Below are 22,003 nucleotides of genomic sequence, written 5' to 3'. Positions count from 1 at the left end.
AATTGGGAACTGATTTGTAGTTATGTTTCCTTGTGAGTAAGAAAATACTCTTTTTCTTTCTTCTCTAGGGTTTCCTGAATGATTTCTGGCATCTAGAATGTTATAGCCCTGCATTGAACAATTAAACTAGTAGATAGGTTGCAGTCAGCTTAATACTTCATCTCTGAGGCCTCTTGGCGAACGTATGTATTGGTAGCTTTAGAGTGAAGAAACCTGGCAACCTTACCCAAATGAACAAAGTTAACCTCATCGGTGAGGGGCCACACCTAGAATTTGGCATTACCAAGTTTACCAAGGCTGCAGCGTGAAGAACGGCATTGTTTCAGTGATCCTCCTCCGAAAGATGTATGATGCCAGTCTGACCGGGAAGAAACACCATGGACAGAGCCCAGTGGAGGCACACTGTATAAGATAACTTTCCTACAGTCCTCAAAAATACCGCAAAGGTCAAGGCAAGGGAGGACTGAGGAATTGTGCTGGGTTCAAGGGAACAAGAAACTAAAATACAGTTTGTGCTCCTGGTTTGGACCCTTCTGCCAGGAAAGATGTTGAGACAGGTGGTGAAACTTGAATGGGATCTCTGAGTGAGGGGTGTATGGAAATTTTTCGTACTACTGTTGCAACTTTCCTGTAAATTGGAAATAATTTTTTTTTTAAGAATGTATCTTCCTGGGCTCCTGGGTGGCTCCATTGTTAAGCCTCTACCTTCAGCTGAGGTCATGATCCCAGGGTCCTGGGATGGAGCCCTGCATCGGCTCCCAGCCTCTCCCACTCCCCCTGCTTCTGTTCCCTCTCTCGCTGTGTCTGTCTTTGTCAAATTAATAAAATATTTAAAATAAAATAATAATTAAAATGTGTCCCCCTCTACCATTTTGCAGACTTAAACTTTTAATTACAAAAGGAAGATGCTTATCTTCGACAATTCAAATAGTATCCGTAAAGTAAAAAAGTGAAAGTCCTTATCTCCCCTACAAATTCCATTGCCAGAGAACACAATTATTAACTTAATTAGCCCTTCTAGACTTTAAAATATTTGTAAATTTTTGTTTTATTTTACAAAAGCAGGATCGTGTGTAATTTGATCTTACCTCTTTTAATAGTATTCCATTGTATGGATTATCATTTATCCATTCTTGTATTGATGGTGCTAGGTAGTTTTCAGTTTTTCATTATTGCCAGTTAGATTGCAATGAACACCCTTGTTTCAGGTTTTGTGTTTACAGATTTGTACATACTAGTATTTCCATAGAAAAGATTTTTTTTTTTTTAAATTTGACAGGGAACACAAACGGGGGAGTGGGAGAGGGAAAGGGAGAAGCAGGCTTCCCGCTGAACAGAGAGCCCAATGTGGGGCTTAATCCCAGGACCCTGGGATCATGACCTGAACCAAAGGTAGACGCTTAACAACTGAGCCACCCAGGCACCCCATAGTAAAGATTTTTTTTTTTTTTTAAGTTTTTTTATTTATCTATTGGACACACAGAGAGAGAGACCGCAAGTAGGCAGAGAGGCAGGCAGAGAGAGAGGAGGGAAGCAGGCTCCCCGCTGAGCAGAGAGCCCGATGCGGGGCTCGATCCCAGGACCCTGAGATCATGACCTGAGCCGAAGGCAGAGGCTTAACCCCCTGAGCCACCCAGGCGCCCCCATAGTAAAGATTTCTAAAAGAAGAATTGCTACATCATGAGTTTTGCAAGTTTGCCAATATTGATAGATTCTGCCAATTTCCCTCCAAAAATGTTCTTAGCTACGTTGCTGCTAATGGTGATGGAGTAAAAATTCTTCGCTTATCAATATTGTATGTTATCGATGTTAGATTTTTCCCTCTAAAAGGAAAAACAGGACTTTTTTTGGAGTGTAGTGCCACTGGAACATATGTTGGGCTGTTTTTGTTCTTTTTTAACATTGGGTTTCTTACTGAAGAGCTTGTGTTCTAGATCTGCCACTTCCTGGCACTATTACTTTCTCCAGCTATTGACCTCTTGTTTTTATTTTGTTTTTTAAGATTTGGTTTATTTGAGAGAACGAGCAAGCAAGCAGGGGTAACAATAGAGGGAGAGGGAGAAGCAGGCTCCCTGCCGAGCAGGGAACCCAATGCAGGCCTCCATTATAGGACCCTGGGATCATGACCTGAGCTGAAGGCAGAGGATTTAACCCACTGAGCCACCCAGGCACCTTGACCTCTTGTTTGTTTGTTTGTCTTTTTAATTAACATATAATGTATTATTTGCCCCAGGGGCTGACCTCTTGTTTTTAATTAGGCTTTTGCTATCTCATTACAGGTTGTAAGGGTCAGATGAAATAATATCTTCAATCATACTTCTGGGAATCAAAATGAAGACAAGCCATTAAAGGACACTCCTGGCAAGATTGTTACAGTGTAAGAATTGTCCAGAGGGGGGCACCTGGGTGGCTCAGTAGGTAAAGCATCTGCCTTAGGATTTGGGTCTTGATCTCAAAGTTTTGGGATCAAGCTCTGCACTGGGCCCCTTGCTTGGCGGGAAGCCTGCTTCTCCCTCCCCCTCTGCTTCTGTGATCTCTCTCTCAAATAAATAAAATCTTAAAAAAAAAAAAAAAGTTGTCCAGCGTCTCCTTCCACTGCCTGCTCAGACCCAACCGGGAAGAGAAACAGGACCATAGCTCCTGGCCCTCCGTGTCTTTTGCTCAGTGCTCTGGCTGGCTTAGGCATTTGTTGTCCACTTTGTCAGGTCTTTCTGTCACAAGCATGGGGAGGGTCTGTGGAAAAAGAAATTGACTAGTGGCCAGTTTTCATTCTAGCCCTGCAGAGAGAGATTTTACCTTCCAGATATTTCAAGTCTAATCCCTTTGCCTCACAGGTGAGAAAAATAGAGGCTGAGAGGCTGAGTGAAATTAGATTGCCCATGTAATAAATGCCATTAGCAAAGTTAGCGCTCAGGGTTTGGTCTGTCGTGGTGCAATTTTACATATCTTACTGTCACTATTAGTCTTCCCTGGAGAGACATTGTATCTTAGACATTACTTCCTGAATTCCTTAAAAGACTCAGCAGAGAACTGTGGACATAATAGGTATCCAGAAAATCCATAATGAAATGAATTAAAAAATGAACACTATTTTTGGTTTATTGTTGCTAAGAAAGAGGGAGTATAGGAAGCTCAAGAGGCTGCCAGTTAGGTGGCTTTCTTCTAGGAAGATGCTGGCGCTTATATTGGAGAGCACAGTGGAATCCAGAACACACCATTTCCCAAAGGTCCATGTCCAACAGCTTTAAAAATGAGTGAGGAGATGGGGAGTGCAGCTTTTTATTTCAACTGGTTGCTAGTGTACAAAAGTATAAGGTACATTTCTTTAAAGACTAAACCAGCCACCAACCCAAACCCATAGCTGGTAATTCAATTGCTCAGGAAAGCGGGGAGCCCCAGCCTCATCTACATAACACGACTTCTCGCTCCTGGTGCAATGTGCTGTCCTCAGGCCCCGTCTCCACACTAACGCAGCTCTTGTCTCCAGTGGCTTGTTGGCTGCCCACGCCTTGGCTGGGCTGGGACTTTCTCAATCCCAAAGGCAGAGAATCAAAATTACAGACTCTCTGGTATTTTGACCTGGCCCTTTAAGGGACATCTTTAAGAAACCTAAACTCAGACTCAGACTCAATGCTTCTTACAAATGTGAATCTGGGAAGAAAGCCTGGCCCAAAGAGAGGAACGTCAGACCCCCCCTTTGCCCCTCCGTGACCCCAGGAATGCCCTGGCAAGCTGAAATGGAGCAAAGAAGGGGACTTGAATGTGCATGACCTGATGTCAAGTCCTGACTAAAATCGTTCCCAGCCTTGTGTTTTTTACGAGAGCCATTTACCCTCCGGAAGCCCAGCTCCCTCCCTCTCAGGCATCCCCAGCCTTCCCAGGGCAGACAAGCCCCTCTGCCAGCATGGTACAGGAGCTCAGAGACCGAAAAGGCCACAGTACTGCACGGGAGGGAGGTGGTTTGAGGAGGCAGAGGAGGAGGACAAAAAGAGGAAAGGGTAGGATCAAAGAAAGGGTAAAAAGCAGAAGGCAGCAACAGGGTGGAGAGACAGACCCAACCCAGTACAAGGGGTGTGGGTACCTCTTCTGGGCTAGGGCTGGGGCTCAGGAGATGACATTAATGGGTGGGTCCTCTTAACCACACAGAGGAGAGAGCTGCTCCTCAGCCCCGACCTGGAGCCAGTCACCGGGAAAGGAAATCAATACTCAGACTCATTACTATGAAGCTACCCTTTACATGGTTTTAATTCGCAGGATCACTTTGAAAGCCTCTAAGTCTTCATCTCCTCTCTGGGCAGGAGACAGGCTGCTGAAGGGGCTCCCGGCCTGGTCCTGGAAGAGGTCATGTCTTTATGCTTAAGCCACAGAAAACTTGAACCAAGTGGTGTGGTCATACTCCTCCCCGGGCCTCAGCAGCACAGGAGGGAAGTGGGGCTGTGAAGGGAACAACAGGGCAGGTTAGCCTTCCAGCCGGCTACACCCTTCAACGTTCAGGACGGCTCTGGACTGGTCTCTCGAACCAGCTGCCCACATAACGACTGTTTACCATGGGTTTGCAGCAAGATAGAGAACCGGAGGCGCATCACTGAGCTCGCCGTTAGAGCAGGACTCTCCCGATGAAGGAGGCCGTGTGCCAGTTTAAGTTCTGGAGCGAGCTGCAGGGCTGCTGCTTTGAGGGGCACTACTCCAGGTAGTAGCCAGAAAAGTCACCAGTAAGCAAATAGGAAGAAGATGGGATCATTTTAAAACTGTGGTTGCACAGAGTCTTGGGTGGCTCAGTCAGGATCTGACTCTCGATTTAAGCTCAGGTCATGGTCCCAGGCTGTGACATCGAGCCCTGTGTCAGGCTCCGTGCTGGGCATGGAGCCTGCTTAGGATTCTCTTTCTCCTGCCCCCCCACCGCTGCCCAAAAAAGTGTGGTTGCAGAAGATGAGCAGGTGTGGACAAGGAGCAACATTAAACGGAATAAAGACTTTGAAGGCAGAAAACAGATTAAATACATAAAAATGCTATGTTAGTAACTTGGCTAATGTTCTCCTTATCATGACTGGGAGAAGAGAAGCTCCGTGGACCTTTGAATCACACAGACCTGAGTGCCGTGACCTCTGTCATACAGTGTGACCTTGGGGCACAATACCCCTGAGAAGCCGAGCTGGAGCTTTACCTGGTTGACAGCATCAGGCCAGTTCTGGGTCTCCAGGCAGAAACCAGAGTGCTTGGGATAGACGGCTCCCCTCTTGCCCTGCAGCGTGCCATCCAGGAAGTTGCCCGTGTAGAACTGGACCCCAGGCTGGGTGGTGTACACCTCCAGCACCCGCCCGCTGCTGGCATGACGGACCCTGGGGGTAAGGCAGACCACACAGAATGCAGAAGCTCGCAGGGACAGGGAGAAGCGGGGAAGCACCCTCGGAGATAGCAGTCAGACCCGGCCACAGAGCAGGGACATGGAGACAAAGGTGAGAAGAGCATGATGGGAAATTCCCGCAGTCTCTGGGGTGAGGCATGAGCAGGTGGTTCTGAGGATCCTTTCATGGCGACTTCTCACTGTGATCTTGGCTTCTCTGAGGAAGGCTCACCCTGGCCAGATGGGTGTGTGTGTGTGTGTGTGTGTGTGTGTGTGTGTGTGTGTCGGGGGCAGCCAGGTTGAATAGAAGCAGATTTTAGGTTCTGAGATTCTTTCTCACAAAGAGTTGGCGCTCTCTGCTTGGCCTGGCAAAGCGACCAGCCTTGTCTTGAAAGAGAAGTGATGCTTTTCTAAATTAAAACATCCCCCTTTCCTGGGGCTCGAGCAGGCTGTGCTTTTTAGTCAGATCTCCCCTGAGAACAGATGTACTGTCCGTTTTTGCTAGATTCACTGTTTCCTTTTTAAAAAACAAACAAACAACAACAACAAAAAACAAACAAAGAACAACAACAAAAACCAGGCCTCTACAGAGCTGAGAGCACCTACCCAGTCCCGTACTTGGTGTTGAAGGGATATGGACAAAGAAAAGCCTCAGTCTTACCCTCTTACTGAGAGGTAAAACGTCCCAGCAAAGTATGGTCAATGAAGACGTTCAGGGAATGATGTCTGGGAAGAGGAGGGTCAGGATTTGAACAGTGGAGCGAAGGCAGGAGAGTCTCCTCGAGGTGGGGGCAGTAGAGAGAGAAGTGTGAGCACTAGTCAAGAGGAGACGAGCAGACTCCAGCTGGAAGAACGCAGGGACAGGGGCTCTAACGGAGAGAAGGCTTTGGAAGTTTCCATTGAGTCTAAATCGTTTCCTCTGCTTTATTTCAAATCCATTTGTTCTACAGACATGATTTGCTGATGCCAAGCATTTTGTCAGGCACTAGGGCAGAGGTGGGGGCTCACAGAGACGAGATGGTGTGAGCAGCTCAGAATTTAGTGAGGAGAAGGGAGAGTGCACACAGATGCCCACACTAGGCCGCTGCTGGTGAGTGCCCCAGGAGAAGTGCAGTCTCTGACTTTCCAAGGAAGTAGACCGGGCACGAATCCCATGTGAACAAAGTACAAAGCACTCCAGAAGTTCAAGGAAAGCAGAGGTGACCTCAGTCAGGAGGAATTAGGCTTTGTCCCAAAAATGCGCCTTAAAGAACAGGCACAACTGGGGAGAGAGGGAGCAAAGAGAGACAGGCTGCCAGGTGGGAGCCCTGGGCTAATGGCCTAGTGGGGAAGGGGGAGGACCAGGAGCTTTGAAAAGACAGGGGACGTGGTATTTGGTCCCTGCAGCATAGAAAATGCTACTGATGCTCCTCATATAGGAGGTGGGATCTCTTCTTCCCCACAGAGGCAGTAAGTGACAAGGACCTACCGTGCACAAAAGTGCTTTTCTTTAGAGCCCTTCAGACAGAAATTGTGGTCAAAGCCATTGATACGGAACTCCTGCAGGTGTTTTCCAAGCTCCACTGGCTTCCTCAGGTCAAAGGCAGTTCCTTGCACTGGAGCAACTTCTCCTGGTGGGAAGAGGCAGGGAAAAAGGCAGCAGGCGGGAGTACTCTGGCCAGGCTTTCTCGAAAGTGGAGAGGGACTCTATTTCCAGAGCCTGACACCGTGATCCGGTTTAGTTCCTGTCTTTATTTTAAAAAAACTTTTAAAAAAATTTAAGCATAGATAACACACAATATTGCATTCATTTCAGGTGTGCAACATAGTGACTCAGCTTCTCTCTACATTATGCTGTGCTCGCCATGAGTGTGGCCACCGACTGTCACTGCCCAACGCTATTACAATACTACGGACTATGTTTCTTATGCTCTGCCTTTTATTCCTGTGACTTATTCATTCTATAACTGGAAGCCCAGTTTGGTTTCTTTAAAAGTCTTCCTTTGTTCTAGAATAGTATCACATATTTAAAGGTGAATACAAATGCTAGTTATTTAACGTACTCTTTTAGGGTGAAAAACTACCTTCCTTTCATGTGGTCAGATGGAGATATTGTAGGAACTCAGCTTCTATGCTATTTTTAGAGAAGAGAGAGGTAGCATGCAAAGTGGGTCTGAAATCTTAGGAGGCTAAGAACAATCAGGAACTTGTACCCTACCACTAAAAGATTTAAACAAATAAAAGGAGAACCAGCTTTAGCTGTTCAAACATTTGGTTCTGCTTTTGTGTGTTCCTAAATACTAACATGAAACACGAATCTCCTATCTTTGGGCAAAAGACAGCAACCTTTTCTTAAACTCGGAGCTGCTGTTCAGAAACATGGTCTTCCTGGTATATGAGGCCTGCAGTCTGTGAGCTCACAGAGAGCTTCGAGGACGCCTGGGATCCCAACGACTCAAGGGAGGCCCAGAGGCCTGGCCCACACCATCCTAGCATCTGATGTCCATTATTCGACCAAGAGAGTTTGGGAAGCACACAGAAGAATCCTTCTCCTAACCAGAGTCAGCTTAGGCGAAACTTTTTGAAAACACCCCCCTTAAAACCATCTATTTCCTTCGCCTTGGTTCTGCTTGTATGAAAAGGAATTTTTGAATGGGTAGTATTTGCACATGTAATTGATTTATTTATTTATTTTAAAAAGATTTTATTTGAGAGGGAGAGAGAAAGAGAAAGAGAGAGCATGAGAGGGGCGAGGGTCAGAGGGAGAAGCAGACTCCCCACTTAAGTGGGGAGTCCAATGCAGGACTTGATCCTTGGACTCTGGGATCATGACCTGAGCCAAAGGCTCAAGGACTGAGCCACCCAGGCACCCACAACTAATCAATTTAAAAGGTAACAGATATAAAAGATACAAAATACTACATAATCAAAACAATCTCTTTCCTCTTTGTTTCCCACAGATCCAGTTTCCTTCCACAGAAGTAACTGCTGTTGCTTGCTCCTGGAGCATGGTTCCAGAGAACTTACAAGGATATCCAAGTATGTGAGCGCGGACCCATGTACACACACACAAAGATACAGCCTGTTTCCACCTTGATCTTTTCATTCTGTTTGTCTTGGAGGTTGTTGTTAAATTTATTCCTATGTATTTCATTGGACAATTCTATATGCTCTCATATTTCTATTTTTTCTGTGATAATCTGTCAATTTAAAATTTCTTTTCTGGTGTTATAATTGCAAATTTATATTTTTCTCAAAACATATGCATTCTATCTATATTACTCTCATTTATTTGTAGAGTCAAGGAAGACAGTAACTTATGATCCTTTCAATTTCATCTGTCTGTGGTTATTAGCCTGTGCTCATTTCTCACTTTGTGCATTGAATAGGTTAGCTAATGCTTTATCTATTTTATTCTTTCCCCCTCCAATGAAGCAGCTCTTGGATTTATGTATTAGTACTACATTTTTCTTCCTCTTTTCAAAATCATAATTTCTGATTTTATTTGTATTAATTTTTCTTTTGTTCTCTTGGGTTTATTTTGTTATTTTTCCAATATCTTGCATTAGATGCCTAATTAATTTATTTTCACTTTTTGGATTCATATAAGTATTTAGTGCCACAATGTTTTTCTGAGCAACAGACTTTATACCACATATAGGAATTTCCATTATATATAATTATAACATCATATCTTCATTTTTTATATATTCCAATATATGTCATGTATATTACTTCCATTATATATAATAATGATATATTATTTACTTATTTTCTGGGTAGTACTAGCTTAAGGGCTTGAACTCCCTTTTTACTCAAGAATTATTAAGAATTAAAACATTTCTAGGTCATTTTTGCCTGTATTACTCTTATTTTGTGAAACTACCTGAGATTTTCTTTATGGTGTCAGATATGGTGAACTCTCATTGTAAACTGCATCCTTTATCATTACAAGGTGCCCTCCTTTATGTAATTTAATGCTTTCTGTCCTGAAATCAGCATTTACTGATACCAAGATTAAGACTCCTGCCACTTTCGCTTTCATTTGCTTGGTTTGCTTTGAAATCTCCTATTTTTAATGTTTCTGTACGACTTGGTTACACACAGCATTCTGATGGGTTTTGCTTTGTGATTCAGTCTGAGAGACCTTGTTTAATAGAGACATTTTATGGCATTACTATGACATATATATGTTCTAATTATTCTTAGTTCTGTCATTACCTTTTTTGTTGTGCTTTCGTATTTATGAATTTTTGTTGTTGCTTGCTTTTTATTTTTTTAAGAGTTTATTAATTTATTTGACAGACAGAGATCACAAGTAGGCAGAGAGGCAGGCAGAGGGAGAGAGAGGGAAGAAGCGGGCTCCCCGCTGAGCAGAAAGTCCGATGTGGGGCTCGATCCCAAGACCCTGAGATCATGACCTGAGCCAAAGGCAGAGGCTTTAACTCACTGAGCCACCCAGATGCCCCTGTTGCTTGCTTTTTAAAAATCTTCTACTATACGGTCTGTGTGTGTGTGTGTGTGTCTTGTAAGTTCGTAAGTTTGTAATTTTGTTTTAGTGGTTATATCTATATATAAGTAACTTCAAAATAATATACTTAATCCTCTGTTTCTTAGAGTCCACTAAGCTTTTCTTTTCTCACCCTTTCTCTTTGCTACCTGACTTGGGTTTCTGATGCTTCAACGGTTAAGAATCCTAATAAAGTCACTTTTGTTTCCCAGTAGATGGTGCTAGAGACACAATATAAAGAGCTTGCTTCTAAACCTCTGAATTCAGAGTCAGCCCTTTAAACTGTGATCAGTTGTGGGAGAATGAATAGTTGAACTTTTTGGTTCAAAAAGTTCAGGCCAAAGGCCAAATCCTGGATGATAATGACTCACTCACCTGGGTGCTACTGTCTTGTGATATCTGGGTGACCAACCAACTCCCACACTGATTTTTAAAAAGGTTAAATTTTCCTTATGAAACAATTAGTCTGCGAAAAAGCAGCAGCTGTTAGTCTTACCAACCCATATTCTGAGTATTAACTTGTGTTATGCTTTCTTCCCTAACCTTATATGGTATTCACAATACTTAGTTCTTTAAAGTCGTGCTTGACTCAGAATCTAACCCTTATGACAGTCTCAGTGTAACACTGCACAAGTCGGTCAAGATTACTTATTTCTCTTGACTTTAAGGCAACAAGAAAGCCTAGCAGTTTTCCTGAAGGAGGGAGTGAGGGTGTATTTCAGGTCTGTTTATCTGATACTGAGCCATCCACAAATCAGTGCTTATGTTAACTTTTCTCTTTGTAAAATGAAGCTATTATCTGCTGCGTTATACATTACAGGAAATATTTGATAAATGATAAATGGTTTCAGGGGGATGGCATAAATAAACAGGCCAAATTTCAGGACACCCTATGTAACACAAAGGAGAGCCTAGATGGGGTAAGACTTCAGAATGGCAGAGAAGCCCTGACTTAAAAATGAGAACCTTGGGATAATTCCAAAATGAGATTTTTGCTAAATGAGAAGAAAAAAAGAGAGAGGATTCTAATTTCCCTTTTGTCAGCCTCATGCCCTGACACATGTACCTAATCATTGGGCATATGGAAAACTTGGAATTTGTCCCCCAGAGTCGCTATGCCTTTGGGTCCTTTCTTGTAACTGGAATGTCCTCTCTGTGCCTACCTCCACCACACCCTGGCAAAGTTGCTTAAGAATACTTACTCTCCCACGCCATTTCCTCCGTGAAAGATTGCAGCCTCCACAGCTAGAACTAATGTCCTTTATTACTTGGGTCCTATCATACTTTGAACATACTTTCTTCAAAACATTGATCATGTTGGGCATAATCGTAGGATTTTATCAAGTTCCTAGAGGGCAGGGATTGTGTCCTTTTTATCTTTATACCTTCTGAGCATGAAGCGAGCCTTTACTTGATTGAAAAATTGATGAATGAATGAAGTAGAGGCAGAAAAAACAGGGACAACTGTGAATGTTGTATCATCCCATGGCCAAGTCAGAATGAAAGATCTACAGGAAGGGCCTTAGGAATTACCTCATTCAGTCCCCTTGCTTTGCAAAGATTAAGACTGGGACCCAGACAGCTAAAGGGACTTGCCCAACGTGACACATCTCCATAGTGTCAAGGTCTCCAGGCTCCTCACCCCGGAGTGACTTGGTTACCCTCCCACCCAACCCCCTAAGTGTTCTTGATTCTTCAAAGAATTTGGAAAAATCAATGTGCTATTCTTCTAATTTTGGTCTATCTGCATATGTGACTTTGTGCTTTGGTGCTAAGAATAGAAGATGTCAAAATAGCTCTCTCAGCAATGCTGAGTGTACAGAAAATGAGGCGGAAATGGAAAGGGTGCCCTCAGAGGGGATGTCACCTCACCAGCCTTCAGTTTTGAAGTTACCAGAAAGCTGGGGTGTCAGCAGAGAGAAGCTGTTTTCTGAAGGGGGTTTCTTAATGCTCCTGCAGGCTGGCTGGGTGTGCGCGGAGGTCTGAGCAGCAATGCTGTAGTGCCTGGCAGATGGCGGGCTCTGACCCAAAGAGCTGGGGTCACAGCTCTGGGGGCAGGCGAGCAGCCCAAGGTGGCATTTCCACTTCCCCATTCCAAGGAAAGCCTGACTGCTGGTCCCACTGCAGACTCACCTGAGGTTACTATCATGAATTTAGGGTGAGACTGGTCCCTGCGTGGTGGTAGCTGTGGAGGGTGTGGCGGGTGGGGTTTGTCAGAATACACAGGAGAGGGAGGGGGCTGAGGGAGTGGAGAGCATATGTGAAGGGGTGAGTCTGACAAAGTTCTGATTTAAGTAGGTGGGAGCCAGCTCTTGAGCAGGCAAGGGGCAGTGAAAGGATGGTAGGAGCAAGGGACTGGAGGTTCGTGTGGCATCAAAGCATTGCTGGGGCTGAAAGAGACATCTTAAATAGAGACTGTCGATGGCTACAATAAGAGGTGACAACAAAGTCAAGGGTATGCCCCAAAGACCATGGGACTGACTAACTGAGAAGGTTGGGGGACAAGATCATTGGAAGAGAGGATGTCAAGAAGAAGCTGAGAGTCAGCATCACCAATATGGACAATGAAATAATTAGGGGCTATGACAAGAGTGGTGTTGGGATGACAGTGAGCCAGGAATGAACTGATGTCCACAGGCGACCTCAACTGATGGTGTCACTCTGGCAACTATAGCTGCCCCATCCTTGCAAGAAGATGATGTCGACCAATTAATTGGAAACAGGACTCTCTAACATTCCAGATCTCCCTCACAAGGTGTTAAGTCTTCCTTTTCCTACTTGCACTCCTGACAGAGTTATAATCACCTGCCTTCTGGCAGCAAAGGAAAAACTCACTGCCTTCACACAACCCATGTGCCTTCATTCATATCTCTTTTCTCACATGAGGGGTTCTTATATGTATTCTATAATATAGACTTCGGCCTTTTCCCCATGATAGCTTGGGGCAGATTTCACTTTTCAAAGACAGCCACACAAGTATGTATCCCATTCCACAGGCTCTACTTACAGCGTGATGTTGATATTCCTTCACTGAGGGGTTAAGTCTTTTCCCTAACCTTAAACCAGGAAGGACCCTTTTAACTGCTTCAACCAACAGACTACATACAGCCCAGATGATGCTATGTGATTTCTGAGGTCAGGTTATAAATACAAAGTGGTTTTGGCTTGGCCCTTGCTCTCCAGGTTATTTGCCCTTGGAAGCCAGCTGCCATATTGTAAGGAAGCTCAAGTCACACTGAAAGGCCATCTGTGGGATATTCTGGCTGAGAGCCTTAGCTAGGACCCTGGCCTCTAGCCAGCATGCGAATGAATGACATCACATACAGACACAAGCTATGTCTTGTCTAAATCCCTGACCACAGAAACAACGACAAATCATACAGGAAGTGTGGAATAATTCATTATATAGCAATAGATAACTAGTATACTGCCTTAGGATGTTTTCACCCCTTGGCACCTGACTAGTCTTGACAAGAGGTTAATGCCCCCCTCCCCTCCTTTTATTACACAGTCAGAAGGGTCTTTCATTGGTTCTACCTTAACACTAATCCTCGTAATTACTTCGGCAGGGGCGGGGGGGGGGGGCAGCAAACCCAAAGTTGTTAGTTCACAAATTTTTGAGTAGCTTTCAGGTACCAGACATGAAAACTGACCTCAGAGAGCGTACAATCTGGTGAAGGAGACAGATAAAAAAATTAACACTGACAGGAGAGTGTGACCAAGGGAGTGAGAGTGGCATCCAGTGGGCTCTCGTGGAGCAGGGAGAAGCAGCCCCCAGTGGAGCTGTGGGGGTCAGGAAAGGCCTTCCAGAGGTGGTAACAGGAGCTTATCTTTTTTTTTTTTTTAAGATTTTATTTATTTATTTGATAGGCAGAGATCGCAAGTAGGCAGAGAGGCAGGCAGAGAGAGAGGGAAGCAGACTCCCCGCTGAGCAGAGAACCTGATGCGGGGCTCGATCCCAAGATCCTGAGGTCATGACCTGAGCTGAAGGCAGAGGCTTAACCCACTGAGCCACCTAGGCACCCAGCCAGGAGCTTATCTTGAGGGATAAGTCGGGACTGGCTCAGTGGACAGGGTGCAGGACAGAACAAGCATAGGAATGGACGCCTGTCCCTGTGAAGTTATATCTAAAGTGTAGGCAAGATGAATTTATATTACACATATCCTAGAGACTCCGAGCTCTGACTTAATTTGGAGGGCAAACGATTTAAGAAACGGAGTAGAAGGTGAATTTAGTCCTTTGAACTCCTGATCAAACACTGACTCCAGTGAAATGGTTTTTTGTAATATCTGGGCATGAACACTCTCTCGGTGTCTGACTGAGAAAATCCACCTGGGGTGAATTTTAATTTAATGCTTTTAATTTCTCATCATCAGAAACAGCTCTTTGCTCTGCCTGGTGGCCCTGCCTGACTCTCTGAAAAGATGAACAGATGGTCATTGCAAGAGTCACTGTGGCTCCACATTCATTCATTTTTAGCCCCTTCCTGGCTGGTCGCCTTTCTCTCTCATCTTCATGCAACCCAGTGACACAAGGGCAGCCATAAAACCATAGTCCCACCGGACAGTCCTTCAGCAAAGTCTTATTTATAATAACAATTAAAAATTATTTTGGGAAGAGAGGGGAAAAAAAAGAGAGAGAAAAGAAAATCTGGCATAGAATTTCTAGAAAAATCTGGGTGAGAGGAGAAATTTTTTCCATTTTTTTTCTCCACTAAAAAAATCTTTAAAAGAGGGGCACCTGGATGGCTCAGAGGGTTAAAGCCTCTGCCTTCGGCTCAGGTCATGATCCCAGGGTCCTGGGATCGAGCCCCGCATCGGGCTCTCTGCTCTGCGGAGAGCCCACTTCCTCCTTTCTCTCTGCCTGCCTCTCTGCCTACTTGTGATCTCTGTCTGTCAAATAAATAAATAAAATCTTAAAAAAAAAATCTTAAAAGAAATATTTTTAAAATTAAGTATATAATTTGAAAATTATCTTCTATGATTTGTCCTATATTTTGATTTATAGATGTAAGACATCTTAGGATTTAGACAGACTAACTGACCTTGGGTGAGTTTCTGTGCCTCTGTAAGATTCAATTTCTTTATTTATAAAATAGAGCTAATATTGGTGTCTACCTAAAACAGACATTGTGGGTTGAATTAAGAGAATGATATGAAGGAATCTATCTCTAGGTTAGGACCTGGCACAAAGTGCTATCTGTCTGTTACACACACACACACACACACACACTCTCTCTCTCTCTCTCTCTCTCTCTCCCCCACAACCGCTCCAGAAACAGAACAGAGAGAACAAAGAGAACACTTATTCATTGTAGCATAAATCATTGATGCAAAAGGAAGGTGCATTTCTGCCTCTAGGGAGCATTGCCATTTTCATTTAAAAAAGGATTCTGAGTTTTCCTGGTTTAGATTTTTTTTTTTTTAAGCTTCCTTCCTTAATGATTTTTAAATCCAGAACTATAGTTTTTAAACTGGTTTTAGAGTCATGCACTCCTTTGAGAATATTGTAAAAGTTATGGGCTCACTCTCTAGGAAAATGTACTGAAATGTAAAGAATGTTCTCAGAACCTCTGAAGACCAGCCATGCATGACTGGTTAAGAATCCCTAATTTCCAGGCCGGTGAGTCTGTTCTGCCTAGACCACTACTCCTCACCAAGCAAATTGCCCTCTCATGACCTGATACTGAAATGCACATCTGGAATGTTCTAGTCACATAACCTCAGGTTACGTCAATAAATGCAGTCTGGGGGTCCCCTGGCAGACTCCTCCTCTAGCAACGTGACAAAGGCTTTGCACAATACATCAGGGCCTCCTTCTGGACTATCTACGATGCCTCCATATTCTTGCAGGATGTATAGTAAACAAATCCATGAAATACTCAGGAGCTTGTCTTCATCTGAGCAAATCAACAGCTTACGGAAATTGCAGGAAAGTGAAGCATCAGAGAAAGTGGAAATTGCCTCTAATGACAGCTCAGAAAATGGGCATTGATTGGGCAAACTGTGTCCCCCTGGGTCACAGTGGCTAGCAGGAGTCAAGGTCACCAAGGGCTGTTCTCAGCCCCCAAGGAGCAGCACCTTTGCTCACTTGCTTGGCAGTCACACTCCACAGATATCAGAATGGATTTTAAGAGTCAGGCAGCCTGGATTTAAATTCTTCATCGTGAAAATGTGTGGAGGTTGCTTAGCTTCTCTGAACCTTGCTTTCCTCATCCGTAAACCGGGGATAAGAAGAGTATCTCCTTCACAGGACAAGTAAGGCACATACAATGCTCTGCATTCCTACCCGCTGGACAGGAAGTACTCTGTAACAGAGCTGTTTCCATGGGACATGGCCAGGGGTGAGAATAGCATAGACTCTGGTGTGAGGGAGACATGGCTCCAAATCCTGACTTGTCAGTGACTTACCTGCTTAGCTCGGCACAGCCTAATTAACCTCCCTAGAGGTCCGTTTCCTCGACTGAGACATAACTGAGGCATAACTGAGGCATGACCCCTCTTTCAAAGGGTAGTGAAATGAGCTAACGTGTGTATGTGGCTGGTATATACAGCCAGCACTCAGAAATGGCGGCGATGGTGATGAAAATGGGAATAATAGCAGTTAATCCTTACGAAGCTTTTATGAAATGCCAGGAGCTGTGCTATGCACCGCATCTGTAATACGTCATTTAATCTTTGTGACCAATGAAGTAGGTCCAGTGATTACTTTTAGCTTACGCATGAGGTTTGCAGAGGTTAAATAAATGATCCAATGTCACAGAGCTGGATTTAAACCTAACCAGTGAGGGTTCAGGTCCATGCTTTAACCACTTTGTTTTCCTGATAATGTATCAATATCAGTATTTAGGCATTCAACATCATACCAAGGACTCACTAAGGTCAGAGGCATTTTCCATTCCCAGCGGAAGCTCCCTCACCTGTCCCCATCACTTTCATCCTGGGGCACCCGCTGCGCAAGACTGTGTGCATTGCTAGGGTAGACATCGATCTGTGAGAACCAAGACTGCCTTCCCCAAATCCTCCCGGATCCTCTGGGATCGGTTTGCCCATGGTCCCTCATGGCTCCAGCAGGAGAGGGACAGCCCTTCTGCCTGACCACACAGGGAGACGGTGTTCGGCGTTTGCTTGAGGATTTCAAAAGGAGAACATGTTGGGGCAGAAACGTTTTCCTTGTTCTGCAGTTCACAGTAGCTTGGGTGGGCTCCAACGACAGTGGCAATATTAGGGAGCTCAGGCCCATGGCAGATCCATGGCTTCCTGAGATCCTCCAAGAGCCAAGCCAAGAGGCTCCCCGGTCATGGGTCACAGGAAGCCAAGAAGGGTGGTAATTAGAGAGAGCCAAACTGCACTGATGGCCCAGGATCAGAGAACAGAACCAATAGAGGGGAGAGGGAAGAAATCAGTCCAGCCTTTCTGGTCAGCACCAAGAAATGGTTTTATGTGGGGGATCTAGCCCCTCTGATGTCCATCAATTCTCCCCTTTCTTGCAAATTGCCCTAAATAAACCTACAATTTAAGTTTCAAGGCACGCACCAGCCTCCCTTCCAATGAGACTCCCCTACACGGAAATACGGACTGCCACGGCTGCTCACCCTCCTATGCTTTAGTCGGGACATCGAAGGCCTGTGGAGTCAGAAGGAAGGGAGCCTTGAAATGCAGAGCCAACCTCCTAGGTCTCATTATCTGCAGGACCTGATCAGTCACCCCTGGTCTGTGTGCTCTGCAGACCTGCATTCGACTCAGTCTTTGCAACTGGCCCTGCCTGGAGGGTCAATTTCACAAACTATACACTTAGGAGCTGTCCTCTGTCCTGGGAAAGAACCCTGGAATGGAATGGAGTCTTGGAAGGCAAGATGAAGCATGTTCACTAGGAGCCAGATACAGATATATTCAAATACGAATCATCCCCAGGCTACCCCCTGGGCTTCCCTGACCAGGTTACCGAGCTGCGGGCATGGGGGAGCTTTGGGAGATGGAGCCCCGGGGCTTCAGGGAGCAGAATCCCCAGGGAGTTGTCACGTGGCCTCTGATCTGTGGATGATCGAGATGAAGACAGAGAAGGTATTCTTCTCAAATTGGGACAGACATGGTGAAGCTGGGAGGCAGATGGGCTTGGGGTAACAGAACCAAGAATCTGAAACACAGCGCCAAGGGGAGGTAGAGCACTGGTTAGAAGATGAAATCGGTAAATAAGGCAGAGGAGATGGTACTTCATTTGTGTCCAAAAAAGGCCAGAAACCAAAAAGCAAAGGACATTGCCTTGCTTTATATTGTAACTCCAACCCTGGGCACGAAAAAGAATCTTCGGAGGTTCCCTCTCCTTCCTTGTAAAATTGGGACAATCTAGCCCCTGTCCCCCGAAGTTGTTATGGGGATTAAAAGGGTTACTGTGGGCAAAGCGCTTAGCACAGTGGGGACGACGATAATCACGAAGGTGATAACTAACAATGAAACGGTTCTCCATGAAGTGCTTTGCCCTCGGCAGTCTGGTTCCAGAGCTTGGGATCTTAGCAGTCGCTTTACACTGATTCTCACAAACGTGAAGTCTAAGGACTACAATTCTTACTGACTAGGGAGAGGCAGCCGAGCCACAGCATGTGTGAAAACGACTTCAGGGATGTGGCTGGCAGTGAGCTCGACGAGTCACAGAAACTGTCATGAGGTGGTGACAGTTCTTGATAACTTTGTGCCACGCGGGCATCCCAGACGGCGAGCCCTGGACATAGAGAAGCAGAATCAGAGGACCATGACCAGAATGGCCAACTCATGGCAGAAGAACAGCTCTTCCGGAAGAAGCAATGACTTGGGGGCAACAGGACAAGTACCTTCTAAGGCTTTCGGCCAAGAAGTAGGCAAGATGGAGCTGGCTGTACGTAAGATCCCAGCTCAACTTCTGGAAGGCCTTTCGGACATGTTGACCCAGGGAGGACAGGGACCCTCCTGACCTGGAGGCACCCGAGTGCCCGCGGAGCCACAGTCTGGGACTCAGCTTTTCCAACTGTGACCTTCCAAGGCTGTCGATCTGTTGGACCACGTGATAAACATAATGAAGCAGGCTGTTCCCCTTAAGGACACACTGTGATATCTAGTTACTTCCCTCCTCTCACTTTTTAAAAATCAAATTGTTAGCTTGTCTTATCTAGGGAGGCTTTTGGCTGAAAGCGCTCTTTGTAGAATGACCTATAGAGAGGCCCAGACGTAGGAAAATGAAGAGCTTAAGTGGGGAGGGGAGCTCAGGGCACAGCAGGAGGACAGCACGGCTGTTGGGGAGGGGAGCAAGGGAGAGGGGCAGGTGCCCCAAATGGAAAAAAGTAACAAACTTGAGGCCAGACAGAGCTTTCTCAAACTTTTTAGGTGGCTAGAAAAAGGGTGGACCCAGGACCATCCCTGAGGCTTTTTAGAAACCAGACCCCAGAGGCTCTCCCTCAGACTGAGCCTGCATATTAACAAGCTCCCCAGGTGATCTCTGTGCGCACTAAAGCAGGAAGGCACTGAGCGGAGACCATCTGAGGGAGACCCAGGATCAGATGTGTTGCGCATTCACCTCAGTAAAGAAAAAAAGGGGGTATGGGGGTGGGGAGGAAAGCTGGGGGACTGGAAAGAGTGCCTGGCCGGGGGAGCCTGGTCTCCATGGGGACAGCCCAGCTGTGCTGCCAGCCCAGCTGCTCCAATTCTGTCTGCTGCTTTATCTAGTCATGTTCAGAAGTCAGTCAGATTTGCATAAGGAAGCCAGCCATAAGGGGGCTGGTGGGCACAGGTACTCATCTGACGCCTAATTAAGCCATCTTGGTATATCATCTCTAGAATGCCTGTTATTATTTTAAGAAACAACATAAAGAGAATGATAATTAAAAGTAACACCCTGGGTGGGAATTTGTCTTCATTCCAGTGGCTGGCAAATAAAGCACCCGGGGATTTTTTTTTTTTTTTTTGAGGTAACATTTCTATAAATTTTCATAGATCACACAACCTCAAAGCTCATCTCTGCTGCAGTTTTTCCCTCTTCCCTCTGCCGAAGCTTTGGGTTTGTGGCTTTATCTACTGCTGTTTTCTTTCTTTTTCTTTTTCTTTTTTCCTTTTCACTGAGCATTTTCTGATTTTACTTTGACTAGCACTGGGGGGAGGGTATTGCTTCTGGATATTACATGTCATCTGAAGCATAAAATGCTAAACCCAGTTACATGTGGTTTTCATGTGAGAAAGCAATTTTATACTTCACAGTTGGGCCCACACAAGGCATTTTCACGCAGAGAATTTTTCCATCCTAGACTCACATCAAGATGGCTCCCAGGGATTTGCTGCCAGTGGAAAGTGGGCCCACTGTCTGTCTGCAGCCTTCCCCTAGGGGCATTCCTGATAGACCTGTACCCTCCCGTGGTCTTCAGGTTCCCCTGTCAGAGCGTCGGTCAGGTCCCTTATGTCAGGCCCCTTGTGTCCTTTGCTATGTCCCTGCGCCCCAAGTCTATGACCTGAACGGCTCTGGGTAGTACTGCTCTTAGCAACTCCTCCTCCTACCTGACAAAACTCCAGCTTTGGATCATCCCACAGTCCACCTTCTCTGCTCCCTACTGGAGGCTCCTGAGAGAACCTGGAGCAAACTCCCAGCAGCACCAACTGAGGCCACCAGATTCCAGGCCTCCGTCCTTACCCAGAACCCTTTGACAAACATTTTACTTACCCTCCATCAGCTCCTCTCCCTGGAAAAAAACCTTCTCCTGGAGCCTGCATTCCCACCTCACGCAGGCACCCTGTCTTCCTCCCTTCTCAGGTTCCTGAAAGCACCAGTGGTTCCCTCTAGCTCAGTGGCCCCCACACTAAAGTAAATGAACCAGAATCTCTGAGGAGGGGCCCCCACCTCAGAGATTCTGGTTCATTTGCTTTAGTGGTTTTGTATTCAAGGAAGTATTCAAGGAAGCTGCCTTGGTTGGAAACTCCGCACTGGCCTAGGCTCCCTGCCTCTCCTTTTTCACTTTCAGTGGCCCCTCCAGCTGCCAGAGCCTGGCTTCTACCCCCCCCACTCTGTGAAATGGGGTCAGCAGGAGCAGCCACCAGGGCCCGCGCACTCTCCGCAGGCCTCCGCAGGGAGAGCACTCTCTGGAGTACAGACACTGTTGGTCACTCCAAGACTTCCGGTCACTTCTTCTCTCATTCCCTTCTACCTCTGACCAGCTCCCTTGGCGCCTTTCGTCTAAGCTTTCCTTGCACCTTCAATACCGGTGGTGCTTTCACAAATGTATCTCACTCTCCTTGCTGCTAGGTCCTCACAGACACTAAGAAACTTCTTGCAGCTCAGGGTGATCTTGAGAAAGCCTCCTCCCATCCTTGTCTCTGGGCCCCCTTAGCCCCATGGGCATTACCTCTTCTACTGTCCCGACCACATTAGATTCTTCACTCCCTGGGAGCTTCTCAAGGGCAGACACAGTGTTCGATCACCCTTCCATGGCCAGCGCCTCAGAAAGCAGGTAGCAATCAGCAGGCGCTCCATAAATGCTCGTTGAACTGAATCTAAGTCTGCTCTGAGTACTTGTGTGAATCGGCCTCAGGCCCATAGTGCAAAGCCCACAGTTACCTCTCAGCTCCTTCAGAATGGGGTGACCTTAAAGGAATGTGCTAGAGCCAGTCCCTGGCCAGAGTCGGGTGGGGAAGGTGGGTGTTAAACACCCGCTCTCCAAGGGTGGTAGTCAGAGTTTGGCAAATAACATCTCTTCTGGCAAACGTACTTGCTGTTAGTCTGAAATTTTCATAGGAGTTACATAACGCCTGGCCAAGTGCTAATTTCTGAGCCTTCTTCCTGCCAGATTTCCACCATGCTGGCTCATGTTTGCCAGTCTTGTAGCAGGGATGTGTTCTCCAGCAGGGAACACAAGTACTGCTTCGGGAGTTATTCTGGAACCTCGTAAAACTGTTCTGGGGGCCCTTTTATAGAGAAGGATTGAGTAATGCACCCGGTTGGCGAGTATCATTGCTACCAGGAGAGGTCCTTAAAGTTTCTGCCGTGAATCTCCTTGAACTGTCTAGGAGGGACCTGCCATAGCAGAAACAGCTCCATGTAACTAACAGCCCATAAGTACCAATATTCACTTTTTTAGTGTTATTCGAATCCTCTCCTTAGTAACACTAGCCTTACTTGTGTAAGCACAGGCCGTGTGCTCTCCATGCAGACAGGG

At 45.8% G+C, this 22,003-nt stretch overlaps 1 protein-coding gene across 1 annotated transcript in view; it reads right to left on the bottom strand.

Annotated features, from left to right (window-relative positions):
- Positions 1-4,215: 4,215 nt before the first annotated feature.
- Positions 4,216-22,003, bottom strand: part of GALM (galactose mutarotase) — a 49,724-nt gene continuing 31,936 nt past the window's right edge. Inside the window, exons 5-7 of the mRNA XM_032881942.1 lie at positions 6,813-6,954; positions 5,165-5,339; positions 4,216-4,434 (exon numbers count right to left, since the gene is read on the bottom strand). Coding sequence (XP_032737833.1) covers positions 4,357-4,434; positions 5,165-5,339; positions 6,813-6,954 — 395 coding nt within the window. The 3' untranslated portion in view covers positions 4,216-4,356. The remainder of the gene's footprint in view (positions 4,435-5,164; positions 5,340-6,812; positions 6,955-22,003) is intronic.

The sequence above is a fragment of the Lontra canadensis genome, unplaced genomic scaffold (assembly GCF_010015895.1).
Source record: "Lontra canadensis isolate GAN:19392208 unplaced genomic scaffold, GSC_riverotter_1.0 scaffold78, whole genome shotgun sequence".
Taxonomy (NCBI): Eukaryota; Metazoa; Chordata; class Mammalia; order Carnivora; family Mustelidae; genus Lontra; species Lontra canadensis.
This window is presented reverse-complemented; position numbering and strand designations above follow the sequence as displayed.